The following is an 18230-nucleotide window of genomic DNA, read 5'->3' on the forward strand; positions in this document are numbered from 1 at the left end:
GTATACCTGCATATTAAGTTCTATGGATGTTATTGTATGTAAATTATACCTCAATCTTTTATTTTTAATTTTTTTTTAATTTTTTTTTTTTAAGATTTTCTTTATTTGACAGAGAGCACAAGCAGGGGGAGAGGCCAGGACCCTGGAATCATGACCTGAGCCAAAAGCAGCCGCTCAACTGACTGAGCCACCCAGGTGCCCCTATACCTCCATCTTTTAAAAGCAGGAAGAAAATCAAAAGGAAGCTAAAATAGTATGAATTATTTATGTGGGATAAATCAGAGGGACTAAATGAATTTTTCTCTATTTAACTGGTGGTACGTTAGAGATAAATGGGGTTGCTAACTACCAAGACCGAAAATCACTAACTCTGTAAACAATGTTTATCCTCAGCCTTAGCACAGCTATTGGTCAATAAATTTCAGTGTGGCTAATGATCTCAGTTTGCATTTAGATATAGGACATTTCTCATAAAAGATGCCTCATAATAGGATTGAAAGGAGCCCTGCAATATTTCTCTGTCTACTGTGTCAGAAATGAAGGGGAGGGCGTGCCTGGGTGGTTCAGTCAGTTAAGCATCTGACTCTTGATCCCAGCTCAGGTCTTGATCTCAGGGTCATGAATTCAAGCCCCACTTTGGGCTCCACAATGGGCATGGAGCCTACTTAAAAAAAAAAAAAAAAAAAGAAAGAAAAGAAAAAGAAATGAAGGGGAGGAAAGGCAGGGAGCTGGCTGTAAGGTTCCTGTCACCACAGAAAAACATGGAGGTTCTCTAGAAGCCAGTTATTGATCAGGAGATGAAGTATGCAGCCTCAGGGCAACAGATGCTGTTTATAAAGTCTCAGGTTCCCTGTACTTAGCTTCTAGGTATAACTTATCAACACATCTGCTTTGGTGGATTAAAAGAAGATTCCCTTTCTGATGATGTGGTCTTAAGTCTCCATTTTTTTTTTTTACAGATTTTATTTATTTGTGTGTGTGTGTGTGTGTGTGTGTGTGTGTGAGAGAGAGAGAGAGAGAGAGAGAGAGAGAGAGCGCGCGCGCGCGCGCACACAAGCAGGGGGAACAGCAGGCAGAGGGAGAAGGAAAAGCAGGCTCCCCCAAAGCAAGAAGCCTGATGAGGGACTTGATCCCAGGACTCTGGGATCATGACCTGAGCTGAAGGCAGACACTTAACTGACTGAGCCACCCAGGCGCCCCTTAATTCTCCATTTTTAACATTGCTGGGATTGTGCTAGAGCACCATCTAATTTGACAGGTCTCTTCCCTCCAAAAGACTACTTAGCCTAGGTGCAATGTTTCCAATACATATACATAGTAAAAATCCATCCATCCTCTGGAAGGACAAACAAGGTTTCCATGCTATATACAAGCCAAAGTCCATCTTTAGGGAGAGACTCACTAGGTACAGTTTACATAAAGCTCAGTGTAATTTAAAGCTCTCCAATTTTCGCCAATGTGTTTCTTTTAGCTGTGAAACAGCAACCCACTTTAAAGAATGATTTCATCTTTTGCCTCCTTCCTTCAAGGAGCCTTAATTAACCTTAATTCTATTATCAATGAAATTCTTGAAAAGTATAAAGAATGCTATTTAAAAAGAATGCTATTTATCAACATAAAATAAAAACCGATTTTAGGGGGGACCTGGGTGGCTCAGTCAGTTAAGCATCTGCCTTCGGCTCAGGTCATGATCTCAGGGTTCTGGGACGGAGCCCTGCAGCGGGCTCCTTGCTCCGCGGGGAGCCTGCTTCTCCTTGTGACCCTCCACAGCCCCCCCTGCCAGCTTGTGCTTGCCCACGTGCTCTCAAATAAGGGAAAAAAAATTTAGGTATTTCTCTGGAAACAGAATTTCTTTCCTAAAGTGTAGGGGCCTGAGGATGGGAAGGTATTTTAAAGCCGCAAACTTCCCAACCCCACCTAATTTCTACGTTGCACAACTGCAGAAGCAGTTGACCTCCTATTCTTTTTCTGATTCTTTAACCTGTTTAATATGCTGTTAATACCTTTGACCCTAAATATCTTCCCCCCAATTATTTTAGAATCTAGATGCTGAGCTGGAAGGAGCCTTGCCAACCATGTAGTTCAATTCTCTTATTTCATAGATTAAGAAACAGGCCCAGGGGCACGTGGGTGGGTCAGTTGGTTCAGCTCAGGTCGTCTCAGGGTCATGAGATAGAGCCCTGTGCCAGGCTCCGCAGTCAGTGGGGAGATTTGCTTCTCTCCCTCTCCCTGCTCACTCTCTCAAATAAATAAATCTTAAAAAAAAAAAAAAATTAAAAAAGAAACAAAAAGGCCCAGACGAGAGTGATCAAGTAGCTGCTGTTCCACAATCAAAAATATAACAGGCCTACTCTTCTACCTTTCAGCTCAGCACTTATTTCAGTATACATCTGACCTGAATTCCCATGACTGTTACATTTTGTCCTTTAAAGTCCTCATTTCTGTTGGCTACATAATTAAGCAGATCCTGTTTTAGGGAAACTTTAGATAAGAGTTCCTCCAAGTTGCAGCATCTATGATCCATGGTAGTCTAAAGAAAAAAGCAAGACACCAAGCTCCTGGAAATTATTACAATGCCCTAATTTACGTGCATTCTGACATAACTGCTTCCCAAGCAAGCGAGGTTCTGGCTTGGAGGGAGAGTGGACAAACGTTATAATAAAAGACATACACCAATAAACTTTGAGGGCAAAAGTGTTATTTCAGTGTCCTTTCTGGTGGATCTTAGAAGAACTTAGGCAGAACTTTAGGGTCACTTGTGGGCAGCAACTTCTTGTCCAATGCTCATCAATAAAGTTAACCACCCTGCTGACACACATATGGTCCTCTTCCAGTGCCAGAGCAACCACTGAGTGGAACAGATCTAAGATAACCTTTTAAAAATCAAAATCTTGAACAAAAAAATAAATGCCCTACCCCCAACTGTTACCTCTTGAAAGGCACTGCTGACTTGAAAACTGGCATATATTTTAAGCTCTTCTACTGAGCTGGTAAGTAAGAAGTAATCGAGATTTTTCACTCTAAGAAAAACCAAAACAACAACAAAAATCTTCCTTCCTTCTTCAACTTACTAGGAATGTTTTGATGATAAACTCTAAACAACAACTCTCAACTTCTCAGAAATAGATGAGATACCAAGATACCAAGTAGGGATACACACCCGAGGCTGCCCAAGGGCCATCAGTAATCCAGATCTTCTTTGCGACTTAAAATTCATTTGGCTTTTGGAAACCTACTGGATGGAAAGACACACACTGATGGTCTGCTTCAAGTGATATTTTAATACCATGACAGGATGTCTGATGGCAAATTTTATAGAATAGCAGAAAGGAAAAAAGAGAATGCCTCTTCCACTAATTCCACAATAAACTGCCATGGGGAAAAACGAGTCCAAACCTCACACTGTAGATCCATGGAAGAAACAACAGCAACTAGCCGTACCTGAGCTCTGCCCACAGCATGTGTGCATGCCCAGCACCTGCACAGAGAGCCCTACCTTGCTGACTGGGCCCCCTTGTCGTCATCAGAGCTCATTTCCACATCCACGGTATCCTCTGCAGCAGTGGAAGCAGTCTGGTCTTCCTTCTTACTGTCCTGTTTGCATTTCTTTCTCCTTCGTTTTTTCTTTTTCACAGAACTTGAAGTGAAAACCGTTTCTGTTTCCAAGATGTGTGAGATGTCTGAATTCTGAGATGGTCTTTCATTTCCACCAGACTTCACCAAAGGGGCATCAGTATCTTTAAAGAACTGATCTTCAGTAGGAATTGGTGAGGTGGCAAGGTAAGCAGGGAGCTTTTCCTTAAAAAGAACATGGAGAAAGAAAAGTTGTCCATGACAAAGTGGACAGTGAATCAAAAACAATAATGAACTCTTTGTGTATCTAAATTCACAGTGGTAGAAAGAATACACAGTCCCCAAAGTAAGACTGTCACATTGAACGAAGTCACTGCCCACTCTACTCCAAATAGTCTTTACGCTGGCACATACAAATAGTTCATTGGTCCATGTAACTGAATACATTTGAAGGAACCAATATACCAATTTAGCACAAACCTATAAAAACTGTAATTAAAGCACAGCCAATTAAATTCTCTGTAAAGGGAAGTTCAAAGCAGCAGCAGCATTCCGAGGAGGCAGGACAAAGCACTCTATCAAGAACTTACAGACAACAGTAACAGGATAAAGCAGAAGGCAGGGATCAGGAACACCCCATCAGACGGGGGCAGCAGGATAGGTAAGTGAAGTGAGGATCTACGGTAAAATGTGTGTTTGCTAAATTAAATGACGGTGGAAGAAAGTGATTGACAATACCCTGTTAACAAATGAAATTAGTGGATTTTAAAATTGTAATGTCTTCAAGACAGGCTTTTAGGAATTCAGAAGAAGAAAATAAGGCCCAACAGTTAGAAATAATTAAGCTCGTGGGGTGCCCAGGTGGCTCAGTTAAGCATCCCACTCTTGATTTCAGCTCAGGTCATGATCTCAGGGTCCTGGGATTGAAACCTGTGTTGGGCTCCATGCTCAGTGGGGAGTCGGCTTGAGATTCGCTCTCCCTCTTCCTCTGTTCTGCCCCCCACTCACTTGCGCATGTGCGTGACTCTCTCTCAAATAATCTTTAAAAATAAAGAATTAAACTTGTAATTTAATATCAAATAAATGATCAAGTTTGATGTTCAGAAAATTAACTTAGTCACTAACTTCATCCCTTTGTATCATGGGGGAAATGGAAAGTATGTAATAGAGGTATAAATTAACATCAAAGAACTTTGAGTACTCAAATTTTTACATAATAGTCCTGAAAATGAGTGAGTTTCCATAATTGTTCTAAATCAAGCTTTTGAATTTGGCTTTGGTAGACGTATTACCCTGAAGCCAAAATTTTGTTTACCCAAGCAATATTTGTATTCATCAGCAACACACACTTACAGAGAAACTGTGGTAACAGGTTATTATTCTGTATGCCCCCAGGGCACTCAAGTGAGAGGCTGTGGCCTCTCACTTCAAGGGCCTTTTAATTCAATGGTCCTTGTTATAAAGTTTACTGGTACTTCTTAAAAGCTGTTTTGTCTCTGGTGGTGTTTCCTAGTTCTGTTCTAGCACTGTCTGCATTGTATGCGGGGGATGAAACAACCTAAATCTCTGTCAGAACAAGAATGGTTAAACTGTGGTGCGTCCATACTATGGATGACTGGGCAACTATTAAAAGGATAGGGGTAGATCTAGAACTACTGGCTTGAAAAGGATGCTGACAATATACAGTTTAGATGAACAAAGTTTAAGAGAAACAAAAATGTAAATAAATGGAAGACAGATGGGTTTTGGTAACGTTTATTCCCTTTAAAACTGTAAAGTCCTGGAGAGTGGGGGCATGTTATATTCATAGTATGTGACACTGAGTAGTAATTCCAATACTACTGGATGAATTAACTTTTTTTTTTTCTTAATTTTAAAGAGCACAGTATTCTAAAGAAAATCTAAACAATTTGAGGATACAAGGAATAGGAAAAAGAGGCTGGGAAAGTTTGTACTCTACAAGTTAACCTTGCTAAGCATAGTTATAAATGGAATCATCAGAACTGACCATGAGAACCAGGTAACTATCAGTAACCCAGTCCTCTCACTTGTTGATTTATACAAAGCCTAATCAATCACTGTTCTGAAACACACATGATTTTAAGGAACACATCAAAAATATTTTATCCTTGTGATAACTCATTTGTTTCATTCTGCTTTTTGCTTCCATCTCTGATGAGGGAAAAATCTTTGTTTAGGCCAAGTAAACACAAATGAGGTAATATAAAAACAAGTAATTAAGGTACTAGAAAAAAAAATTGGTCTGGAAAGGTTCCTTTTCATAATCATACTTTGTAATGCTGATTGGTATCTAAATTGCTGGTGTCTCTCTAAACTAAAAATGATGAACAATCTCATCCTGCTATCGTTTATTTTTTGGTTAACATTTTTCTTTGTGAATTTATGACATCCAACATGCAGTTCATCTTCAAAACCCCTAAAAGTAGTCCTGTATCTTTAATAACTTGAAGGTTATAATTTTTGCTGAGATTTTATGAAAAAAGCTGTAAGGAAGTCTCTTCTAAGATCCACACTAAGTCTATCAAAAACAGCTCACCCCCATTCACATCAGTAGATACGAGGGGTGGGGATGGGGGTGGCAGAGGGAACTGTGCTCTCTCACTGAAAGAAGCCAAACATGCAATAATCAGTTAAAAAGATATAGGCCAATTAATTTAAATCTTTGAGACCATAATAAACTAATCCTCAAGACTATTCAAGGTCAGAGATCCCACATCCCTAACCAAAATGGTAAACACATTTTCCAAGTTCATTTTTTTTACAGATTTTATTTGACAGAGAAAGACACAGTGAGAGAGGGAACGGAAGCAGGGGGAGTGGGAGAGGGAGAAGCAGGCTTCCTGCTAAGCAGGGAGCCCGATGCGGGGCTCAAGCCCAGGACCCTGGGATCATGACCTGAGCTGAAGAAGGACGCTTAACAACTGAGCCACCCGGGTGCCCCACATTTTCCAAGTTTAAAGGTCACAGATGTACAAACACACAGTGGGCAGAGATAGGCCCTCATTATTTAGGGAGAACTGAATGTATTCAAGTCAAGGTGTAAACTCTAACAGATACTAAATAAGAAAGCTCATTAAAGACAGAGAAAAAGAGCAAATGCAAAGGCGTTCTGCGCATTCTCTGTACCCTGACACTTGGTGGGGAGAAAAGTTCCTCACTCCTCTAGCTCCTTCCTGACAGCTTAGTTTTTCAGCCTAAAACTAAAGCTTGTTTAACCTGTAAAAATCACCTCTATAACCGTGAAAACTGCTGAACATTTCTGTTTTGGGATAGGTCCTGGAGGCCTGAATACACTGTGTAAAGTGGATGTAACCTACTAGAACTTACATATTCCTCTTCAGTCTCCTCCACAAAGAAAGCTTCCCCATTGTCACCCAACTTCATGTGGAGATCCACTGCATCGCCATTGATTTCTATATCAATCTAAGAGGAGAAACAAAGTGTGATTTAGTATTAAAACTTTCAGTGAACCTAAACCAAGCCAAACTTAGTACTGAGGTTCCTAGGCTGACAGTCCAGAGAAACAATGCTACCTGCCCTACTGTCCTACCCTAAAAAACTAAACAGACCTGGGGAGGAAGGGGATGGATAAGAAGGGACTGAAAGAAAATGTTTTATCATTTATTTTTAGAACATAAAATATTTATTTAATTTCCCAAATGGCATAAAATAGGGGAAATATAATTGTCAAAAAACATTTGAGCACTTTCAGAGTTATAGCACAGACAGGCCTCACCTGGCATGGTACAGACAAACACAGATTTCAGTTACTGTGGTATGTTAACTGTAACTGCAGAAAGCACAAACTTCACTGGCTGCTCTTCTGTCTACAAACCACTACATAAAAATAGATGCCAATCATGATCAGTAATCCATCACATCACTTTTCAAAGTCTATTGGTGACTAGTCAAAGCACGTATGTTATTCAGTTCAGGCACAGACAGCAAAGCTTATAGTTGTAGTTGTCTCCTTGTCTCTCATTAATAAACCCATGTGACATTTTATAAAAATGGATAATAAAGAAGAAATTGGCCAAGATCAAAGTGCAACCTAACCTAACAAAAAGTAGTATTACTGGAAGTAAAATTCAAACTGAGTGTCAACAGTTACAGAAGAAATACCTGACTGCAGGAATGGTGACCCTGCTGCATTCGAAAGACTTAAGATGTGCACCCAGAGGAACCTGATGAAGGTAAGCTTATCCACACAAAGGAGGAAAGTGGTTGTGACAAAAGGATGAAGATAGCCCAGAGGAAGTGACACAGGAAAAACACTTCACAGTGAAGGAACTCACAAACATACTTCATGATAGCAAATGTTCCAGAGATGAAAACCTGAAAGCTGATCCAGACTCAGAAAAGAGTTATGATAATTTGCCAAGACAAAGAAAAGATGCTTGTTCCATATTACAAGTTTTATATCAAGACGACAAGCACTGTTCAAACCAACTAATCTTGGTAAGTTATTTTACAAAGACATAAGACACTTTAGTCCTCCATGTTTCTAATGTTTTAAATTGGGGTGTACTAAACATCATTTTGTTATTTTTCATTTTCTTATACAGTTATAACAGAAATTTTTAAGTTTTGACAAAAATTTATAAAAATCATTAGAAAATCCTAATTTTTCTGTTATTATTAAGTTTGTTCTGCATGGTTTCAGCTTGCCCAGTCATTATAATGATCTGTACTATAATGCAAAGAACTGCGTGTGTGTGTGTGTGTATAAATACTACTTATCATTTAAAAATAATTGTTCATCTGTTGACTGTGAATAAATGCCTTCAAATACCTTATAATATTAAATGAATACCAACTTTCAAAAAAATTTTTAAGATACTTATTTGAGAGAGTGAGCACACAAGAATGAGCAGGGGAGGGGCAGAGGGAGAAGCAGACTCCCTGCTGAGCAGGGAGCCTGACGCAGGGCTCGATCCCAGGACCCCGAGATAATGACCTGAGCTGAAGGCAGATGCTTAACTGACTGAGCCACCCAGGTGCCCCCCAACTTTCAAAACTCTTACAGATAAACCTGTAAACTCCAGTTTTAGATTGGTTCAGGAGACATAAAAATATAATATAGGTATAAATAGAGCAGTCCACAATCTAAGTGTACTTAGCTTTGCAAGGGCCTGATGGTGGGAACACCTGCATGGTCCCCTGGGTTTTTCCCAGTGAGGACCAATTGTCCCTTTTTTTAAAAATTTTTATTGTTATGTTAATCACCATATATTACATCATTTGTTTTGGTGTAGTGTTCCATGATTCATTGTTTGTTCATAACACCCAGTGCTCCATGCAGAATGTGCCCTCTTTAATACCCATCACCAGGCTAACCCATCCCCTTACCCTCCTCCCCTCTAGAACCCTCAGTTTGTTTTTCAGAGTCCATCATCTCTCCTGGTTCGTCTCCCCCCCTGACTTACTCCCCTTCATTCTTCCTCTCCTGCTATCTTCTTTTCTTTTTTCTTAAAATATGTTGCGTTATTTGTTTTAGAAGTACAGATCTGTGATTCAACAGTCTTACACAATTCACAGCGCTCACCGTAGCACATACCCTCCCCAATGTCTATCACCCAGCCACCCCATCCCTCCCACCCCCAACCACTCCAGTAACACTCAGTTTGTTCCTGAGATAAAGAATTCCTCATATTGGGCGCCTGGGTGGCTCAGTTGGTTAAGCAACTGCCTTCGGCTCAGGTCATGATCCTGGAGTCCCGGGATCGAGTCCCGCATCGGGCTCCCTGCTCAGCGGGGAGTCTGCTTCTCCCTCTGACCCTCTTCCCTCTCGTGCTATCTCTCATTCTCTTTCTCTCAAATAAATAATATTTAAAAAAAAAAAAAAAGAATTCCTCATATCAGTGAGGTCATATGATACATGTCTTTCTCTGATTGACTTATTTCACTAAGCATAACACCCTCCAGTTCCATCCACGTCATTGCAAATGGCAAGATCTCATTCCTTTTGATGGCTGCATAATATTCCATTGTGTATATATACCACCTCTTCTTTATCCATTCATCTGTCGATGGACATCTTGGCTCTTTCCACAGTTTGGCTACTGTGGACATTGTTGCTATAAACCTTGGGGTGCACGTACCCCTTTGGATCCCTACATTTGTATCTTTGGGGTAAATACCCAGTAGTGCAATTGCTGGATCGAATGGTAGCTCTAATTTCAACTATTTGAGGAAACTCCATACTGTTTTCCAGAGTGGCTGCACCAGCTTGCATTCCCACCAACAGTGTAGGAGGGTTCCCCTTTCTCCACATCCCTGCCAACATCTGTCGTTCCCTGACTTGTTAATTTTAGCCATTCTGACTGGTGTGAGGTGGTATCTCATTGAGGTTTTGATTCGGATTTCCCTGATGCCGAGCGATGTTGAGCACTTTTTCATGTGCCTGTTGGCCATTTGGATGTCTTCTTTGGAAAAATGTCTGTTCATGTCGTCTACCCATTTCTTGATTGGATTATTTGTTCTTTGGGTGTTGAGTTTGATAAGTTCTTTAGAGATTTTGGATACTAGCCCTTTATCTGATATGTCATTTGCAAATATTTTCTCCCATTCTGTCGGTTGTCTTTTGGTTTTGTGGACTGTTTCTTTTGCTGTGCAAAAGCTTCTGATCTTGATGAAATCCCAATAGTTCATTTTTGCCCTGGCTTCCCGTGCCTTTGGTGATGTTTCTAGGAAGAAGTTGCTGCGGCTGAGGTCGAAGAGGTTGCTACCTGTGTTCTCCTTTAGGATTTTGATGGACTCCTGTCTCACGGTTAGGTCTTTCAACCATTTGGAGTCTATTTTTGTGTGTGGTGTAAGGAAATGGTCCAGTTTCATTCTTCTGCATGTGGCTGTCCAATTTTCCCAACACCATTTGTTGAAGAGACTGTCTTTTTTCTATAGGACATTCTTTCCTGCTTTGTCAAAGATAAGTTGACCATAGAGTTGAGGGTCCATTTCTGGGCTCTCGATTCTGTTCCATTGATCTATGTGTCTGTTTTTGTGCCAGTACCATACTGTCTTGATGATGACAGCTTTGTAATAGAGCTGGAAGTCCGGAATTGTGATGCCGCCAGCTTTGCTTTTCTTTTTCAATATTCCTCTGGCTATTTGGGGTCTCTTCTGGTTCCATACAAATTTTAGGATTATTTGTTCCATTTCTTTGAAAAAAGTGGATGGCATTTTGATGGGGATTGCATTGAATGTGTAGATTGCTCTAGGTAGCACTGACATCTTCACAATGTTGGTTCTTCCAACCCATGAGCATGGAACGTTTTTCCATTTCTTTGTTTCTTCTTCAATTTCTTTCCTCAGTATTTTATAGTTTTCTGAGTACAGATCCTTTGCCTCTTTGGTTAAATTTATTCCTAGGTATCTTCTAGTTTTGGGTGCAATTGTGAATGGGATCGACTCCTTGATTTGTCTCTCTTCTGTCTTGTTGTTGGTGTATAGGAATGCCACTGATTTCTGTGCGTTGATTTTATAGCCTGCTACTTGACTGAATTCCTGTATGAGTTCTAGCAGTTTTGAGGTGGAGTCTTTTGGGTTTTCCACATAAAGTATCATATCATCTGCAAAGAGTGAGAGTTTGACTTCCTCTTTGCCGATTTGGATGCCTTTGATTTCTTTTTGTTGTCTGATTGCTGTGGCTAGGACTTCCAATACTATGTTGAATAGCAGTGGTGAGAGTGGACATCCCTGCCGCGTTCCTGACCTTAGGGGGAGTTCTCAGCTTTTTCCCATTGAGAATGATATTCGCTGTAGGTTTTTCGTAGATGGCTTTTATGATATTGAGGTATGTACCCTCTATCCCTATACTCTGAAGAGTTTTGATCAAGAAAGGATGCTGTACTTTATCAAATGCTTTTTCTGCATCTATTGAGAGGATCATATGATTCTTGTTCTTTCTTTTGTTAATGTATTGTATCACGTTGATTGATTTGCGGATGTTGAACCAGCCCTGCAGCCCAGGGATAAATCCCACTTGGTCGTGGTGAATAATCCTTTTAATGTACTGTTGGATCCTATTGGCTAGTATTTTGGTGAGAATTTTTGCATCCATGTTCATCAAGGATATTGGTCTGTAATTCTCCTTTTTGATGGGGTCTTTGTCTGGTTTTGGGATCAAGGTCATGGTGGCCTCATAAAATGAATTTGGAAGTTTTCCTTCCATTTCTAGTTTTTGGAACAGTTTCAGGAGAATAGGTATTAATTCTTCTTGAAATGTCTGATAGAATTCCCCTGGGAAGCCATCTGGCCCTGGGCTTTTGTTTCTTGGGAGATTTTTGATGACTGCTTGAATTTCCTTAGTGGTTACAGGTCTGTTCAGGTTTTCTATTTCTTCCTGGTTCAGTTTTGGTAGTTGATACATCTCTAGGAATGCACCCATTTCTTCCAGGTTATCTAATTTGCTGGCATAGAGTTGCTCATAATATGTTCTTATAATTGTTCGTATTTCTTTGGTGTTGGTTGTGATCTCTCCTCTTTCATTCATGATTTTGTTGATTTGGGTCATTTCTCTTTTCTTTTTGATCAGTCTGGCCAGGGGTTTATCAATCTTCTTAATTCTTTCAAAGAATCAGCTCCTAGTTTCGTGGATCTGTTCTACTGTTCTTTTGGATTCTATTTCATTGATTTCTGCTCTGATCTTTATTATTTCTCTTCTCCTGCTGGGTTTAGGCTTTATTTGCTGTTCTTTCTCCAGCTCCTTTAGGTGTAGGGTTAGGTTGTGTATTTGAGACCTTTCTTGTTTCTTGAGAAAGGTTTGTATTGCTATATATTTTCCTCTCAGGACTGCCTTTGCTGTATCCCAAAGATTTTGGACAGTTGTATTTTCATTTTCATTGGTTTCCATGAATTTTTTTAATTCTTCTTTAATTTCCTGGTTGACCCATTCATTCTTTAGTAGGATGCTCTTTAGCCTCCATGTATTTGAGTTCTTTCCGACTTTCCTCTTGTGATTGAGTTCTAGTTTCAAAGCCCTGTGGTCTGAAAATATGCAGGGAATGATCCCAATCTTTTGGTACCGGTTGAGACCTGATTTGTGACCTAGGATGTGATCAATTCTGGAGAATGTTCCATGGGCACTAGAGAAGAATGTGTATTCTGTTGCTTTGGGATGGAATGTTCTGAATATGTCTGTGAAGTCCATTTGGTCCAGTGTGTCATTTAAAGTCTTTATTTCCTTGTTGATCTTTTGCTTAGATGATCTGTCCATTTCAGTCAGGGGGGTGTTAAAGTCCCCCACTATCATTGTATTGTTGTGTGTTTCTTTGCTTTTGTTATTAATTGCCTTATATAATTGGCTGCTCCCATGTTCGGGGCATAGATATTTACAATTGTTAGATCTTCTTGTTGGATGGACCCTTTAAGTAGGATATAGTGTCCTTCCTCATCTCTTATGACAGTCTTTGTTTTAAAATCTAGTTTGTCTGATATAAGGATTGCCACCCCAGCTTTCTTTTGGTGTCCATTAGCATGGTAAATGGTTTTCCACCCCCTTTCAATCTGGGGGTGTCTTTGGGTCTAAAATGAGTCTCTTGCAGACAGCATATGGATGGGTCTTGTTTTTTTAATCCAATCTGATAGCCTGTGTCTTTTGATTGGGGCATTGAGCCCATTTACATTCAGGGTAACTATTGAAAGGTATGAATTTAGTGCCATTGTATTGCCTGTAAGGTGACTGTTACTGTATGTTGTCTGTGTTCCTTTCTCATCTTTGCTGCTTTTAGGCTCTCTCTTTGCTTAGAGGACCCCTTTCAATATTTCTTGGAGGGCTGGTTTCGTGTTTGCAAATTCCTTTAGTTTTTGTTTGTCCTGGAAAGCTTTTTATCTCTCCTTCTATTTTCAATGACAGCCTAGCTAGATATAGTATTCTTGGCTGCGTATTTTTCTCGTTTAGTGCTCTGAAGATATCTTGCCAGTCCTTTCTGGCCTGCCAGGTCTCTGTGGATAGGTCTGTTGCCAATCTAATATTTTTACCATTGTAAGTTACATATCTCTTCTCCCGAGCTGCTTTCAGGATTTTCTCTTTGTCTCTGAGACTCGTAAGTTTTACTATTAGATGTCGGGGTGTTGACCTATTTTTATTGATTTTGAGAGGGGTTCTCTGTGCCTCCTGGATTTTGATGCCTGTTTCCTTCCTCACATTAGGGAAGTTCTCTGCTATTATTTGCTCCAATATACCTTCTGCCCCTCTCTCTCTTTCTTCTTCTGGGATCCCAATTATTCTAATGTTGTTTCGTCTTATCTTATCGCTTATCTCTCGAATTCTGCCCTCGTGATCCTGTAGTTGTTTCTCCCTCTTTTTCTCAGCCTCTTTATTTTCCATCATTTGGTCTTCTGTATCACTGATTCTCTCTTCTGCCTCATTTATCCTAGCAGTTAGTGCCCCCATTTTTGATTGCACCTCATTAATAGCCTTTTTGATTTCGACTTGGTTAGATTTTAGTTCTTTTATTTCTCCAGAAAGGGTTTCTCTAATAACTTCCACGCTTTTTTCAAGCCCAGCTAGTATCTTTAAAGTCATGATTCTGAACTCTAGGTCCGACATCGTACTAATGTCCGTATTGAGTAGGTCCCTGGCTGACGGTACTACCTCTTGTTCTTTTTGCTGAGGTGATTTTTTTCGTCTTGTCATTTTGTCCAGAGGAGAATAGATGAATGAGAGAACAAAATGCTAACAGGTTTACAACGTCCCCAGCAAATATACTGTATACAAATCAGAAAAGACCTGAAACCAGGGGAAAAGATAAAAACAAAAACAGAACAATACAAAAAAAGCAGAATGTGATCAAATATGATCAGGCTAGTGCACAGATCAGTGCCACACACTAGATTTTGGGCATATTTTGGTCTGTTAGAAAAAAGTGCCTCCTAAAATTTTAAAGGAAGAAAGACATATATGTACAAAATAAGAGTTGATACAATGAAGGGATAGAAGATGACTGTAAAGATGAAAATTATAAAAGGTTTTATAAAAGGACTTGATAAGATAAGAAGTTGTTTGAAAAAAAAAAGATTTAAAAAAAAAAGAAAAAAGGGAGAGACTGTCATCAGGCAGGAGACTAGAACAGAGCCATACACTAGTGATTTAGGGTATATTTTGATCTGTTAGAAGAAATTGTATCTCAAAATTTTAAAGAGGGAACAACTTATATATATATATGCCAAAAATAAGGGTAACTACTATGAAGGGATAAAATATGACTCTAAAAATGAAAAATGTTTTTTTTTTTTTTTAAAAAAGAGATTGATAAGATGTTGGTTGAAAAAGGGAAAAAGAAAAAAAAACAGTTAACAAAAATTAACTTTGATGAACTAATGAATCATGGTAAAAAAAAAAAAAAGCCATGAATTCTATGTGCAGTATTCCCCTAGCGCTGGAGTTCTCCTGTTCTCCTTGATCAGTAAACTTGGTCTTGGCTTTGGCTTGCTGGCTGTTCGGGCTGATCTTCTGGGGGAGGGGCCTGTTGCTGTGGTTTCCAAATGTCTTTGCCGGAGGCTGAATTGCCCCGCCCTTGTCGGTCCGGGCTAAGCAAGCTGCTCCGGTTTGATCTCAGGAGCTTTTGTTCCCTGCAAGCTCTCGGTACAGCTTTGGAGGACCAGGGCAAAAATGGTGGCCTCCCAATTTCCACCCGGAGGAGCTGAGAACTCGGGGCCCCACTCCTCAGTGCGCCCACAGAGAAAAGCAGTCATTCCCTTGTCCCCGGTCTCTGGCCGCTCTCCGTGCTCACCCGGCCTGTGACCGAGCGTTGCTATCTGTGGCACCCGACCCCGTGTGGAGTATCCAAACCCAGCAGATCCCTGCAGTGCGTTCCCGCGCCGCTCCTCCCCGGATCTGCCGCCTGTTGGGTCCCTGCTGGAGGAGCAGTGGCCCGACTGGGCCGCGGATCACAGTTTATGGCAACCCCAAGCTGAGAGCCCGCGCCTCAGCTCCGTCTCTGCAGCCGGCTTCCCCGCTCCGATACCTGGGAGCTCGGGCGCACTCAGGCTCCCCTGGTCTTTCTGTGACCCCAAGGGTCCTGAGACCACGCTGTCCCGCGAGGGTTCCACCCCCCGCTTAGCCACTGCAGCGTTGTCCCTCAGCTTCTAACAGTTCGATTTTGTGTTCCGCGACTCTTATCACTTGCCAGAAGCGGCCGGTGGAGGCCCCTCCCCCGCCGTCTAGCCTCCCGAATATCACCTCGGATTCACTTCTCCGCACGTCCTACCTTCCAGTAAGTGGTCGCTTCTCTGTTCAGAGAGTTGTTGCTACTCCCCTCTTTGATCTCCTGTTGAGTTCGTAGGTGTTCAGAATGGTTTGATCCCTATTCAGCTGAATTCCTGAGACCAGACGAAATCTAGGTGTCCTACTCCTCCGCCATCTTGCTCCGCCCCCCAATTATCCCTTTTGACACTGAGTGCTGGGTCACATCAGGTCACTGAAGGTCATTAACTGACATATGTTGTCAAAATGCTTGTTACAAATATATGTAAGTAACATAACCACACTGCAGGGTAAGGAAGAAAACTAGCCTAAGTGGAAAATGGTATTTTGACTATTTTAAGTCTGAAGACAAAAAACTACAACAAACACCGCAGTTAGTAATTAAAAAAAAAAAAAATCAGACATATGGGTTAGCAGTTCTGTAATTATTTTATGTGTATTCTAGGATTGAACAAATAGGTAAACATATTGTATAGTAAGAGGCGTTTCTCACTGTCAGAAAAAGAAGTCACAAATAAGGAGATGAGGAGGAACCTTCTGGTGATGGACTGGAATTAGTGGGAACTCATGATTTTTACAGACAGATGTAAGTACGTGTATCTACGTACACAGATTTTTCCAGCTCTGCCCACTGACAGGGCCTAAAAGCAATGACACCTCAGTTAGTAATGAGCAAACCTAGTGACTAGATTCTTTGTTTCTAGATACCATTCTCTAATAAGAGGAACCACCGGTCCCCAGAGAAACAAAATAATTCCAGGGCTGAGGCAGGTAAAGTGGATTCTTCTGGAATATCTTATGGTGCCAGAAAGTAAGGAAGTGCTCAAAAAAATGACGGGAGCATTTCAAAAGGACTCAACTTGAAGGAGCTAACTACCAATTGCCAAACCTGGGACAATCTGAGCAACTAAATAATGATAATAATGGATTATATAACCCACAGAGTAAAATTAATATTCAGAAGTCCACACTGATCTAAATAATGAATACATAAACAAGAGAAAAGGATAGCTCTTCAATACAGTAGAATTTCAATTAAGAAACAGAGTAGGAAGGACGAAACAGAAAACCATTTGGCAAACACCACAGTAATAATTGTTGCAGGCAAAATTCATCAGGGTATGGTAAAATTCATGGGTCTAAGTACGATGAAAAACAGGGTATTTGCACAGTCTCCAAGTTTCTTCACCAAATAAATTTACAGTGAAGAAACCCAGTAGATACCATTAACCAAAGGATCAAAGTTAACATCATCAGTAACAAAGCATGGCACCATGTTGGGCCTCCTGAGATGATGCACTGAGAGGGGTACACCCTCACTCTGTGTTCTTCCCCAAATGAGAAAACATCACACAAACTCAAACTGAGGGACAATCTATATAATAACCATCTGTACTCTTCAAAAGTCAAGGTTGTAAGGAAAGACAGAATGGTTAGAGAATATAAGTGAAAGCAATGTGGGATCCTGGATAGAATCACGGACAAAAAGACGACAGCAGTGGGAAAACTGGCATACTCATTCTGATGTACCTTGTAAACTGGTATCTAAAACAATACTCATAACTGTATAGTCATACTTCCTACCCTGTGGCTTAATCTTACTCAATATATATGACAGGGTGCCTGGGTGGCTCAGTTGGTTAAGCGACTGCTTTCGGCTCAGGTCATGATCCTGGAGTCCCGGGATCGAGTCCTGCATAGGGCTCCCTGCTTGGCGGGGAGTCTGCTTCTCCCTCTGACCCTCCCCCCGTCATGTGCTCTCTCTCAAATAAATAAAATCTTTAAAAAAAAAAAAAAATATATATATATATATACATATGACAGATGTTGAAACAGAACTGATTTGCTTTTTAGAAATACTGGCTGTAGGGGTGCCTAGGTGGCTCAGTCAGTTAAGTTGCCAACTCTTGATTTCAGCTCAGGTCATGATCTCAGGGTCCTGGGATTGAGCCCCATGTTGGCCCTATGCTCAGTCAGAGTCTGCTTGAGATTCTCTATCTCCCTCCCTCTCCCTCTGTTCATGCTCACTCTCTCTCTCCCCCCCACCCTCCCTCCCTAAAATAAATAAAATCTTAAAAAGAAAAGAGAAGAAATACTGGCTGTAGCAGACTCTTGTTCTGGCATGCCATTCTTCAGGTAAGAGTATCTCTGGTGTGTCCTTTGGGATCTATTCATCATCTGTTTCAGGTGTGGCTTCAAAGCGAGGAGGCGAGGCTGCTGTCCATGCCAAGCCGATCGATATATTCCATCCCAGCTATCGGACCAGGGAGACTGACAATTCTGACAGGGAGACTAAACATTGATGCTTCTGTAGGAAGAAAACAGCTCTTTCTACTACGGTTGCTGAGTTCCTCGGAAGTAAGCCTGGAGGTATTGTGGCCATCTTGCATTAGAAAGCAGACACATGAAGGGATGCAGAGCTGAGAGGTGG

At 40.9% G+C, this 18230-nt stretch overlaps 1 protein-coding gene across 2 annotated transcripts in view; it reads right to left on the reverse strand.

The window, feature by feature from the left end:
- Positions 1–18230, reverse strand: part of LPIN2 (lipin 2) — an 88499-nt gene that overhangs the window by 25061 nt on the left and 45208 nt on the right. For both annotated transcript variants that reach the window (XM_028092357.2, XM_028092356.2), the window contains exons 3-4: positions 6922–7017; positions 3497–3798 (exon numbers count right to left, since the gene is read on the reverse strand). In XM_028092357.2, coding sequence (XP_027948158.1) covers positions 3497–3798; positions 6922–7017 — 398 coding nt within the window. The remainder of the gene's footprint in view (positions 1–3496; positions 3799–6921; positions 7018–18230) is intronic.

The sequence above is a fragment of the Eumetopias jubatus genome, unplaced genomic scaffold (assembly GCF_037043125.1).
Source record: "Eumetopias jubatus isolate StellerSeaLion01/CBP00866 unplaced genomic scaffold, mEumJub1_p1.0 scaffold_16, whole genome shotgun sequence".
Lineage (NCBI taxonomy): Eukaryota > Metazoa > Chordata > Mammalia > Carnivora > Otariidae > Eumetopias > Eumetopias jubatus.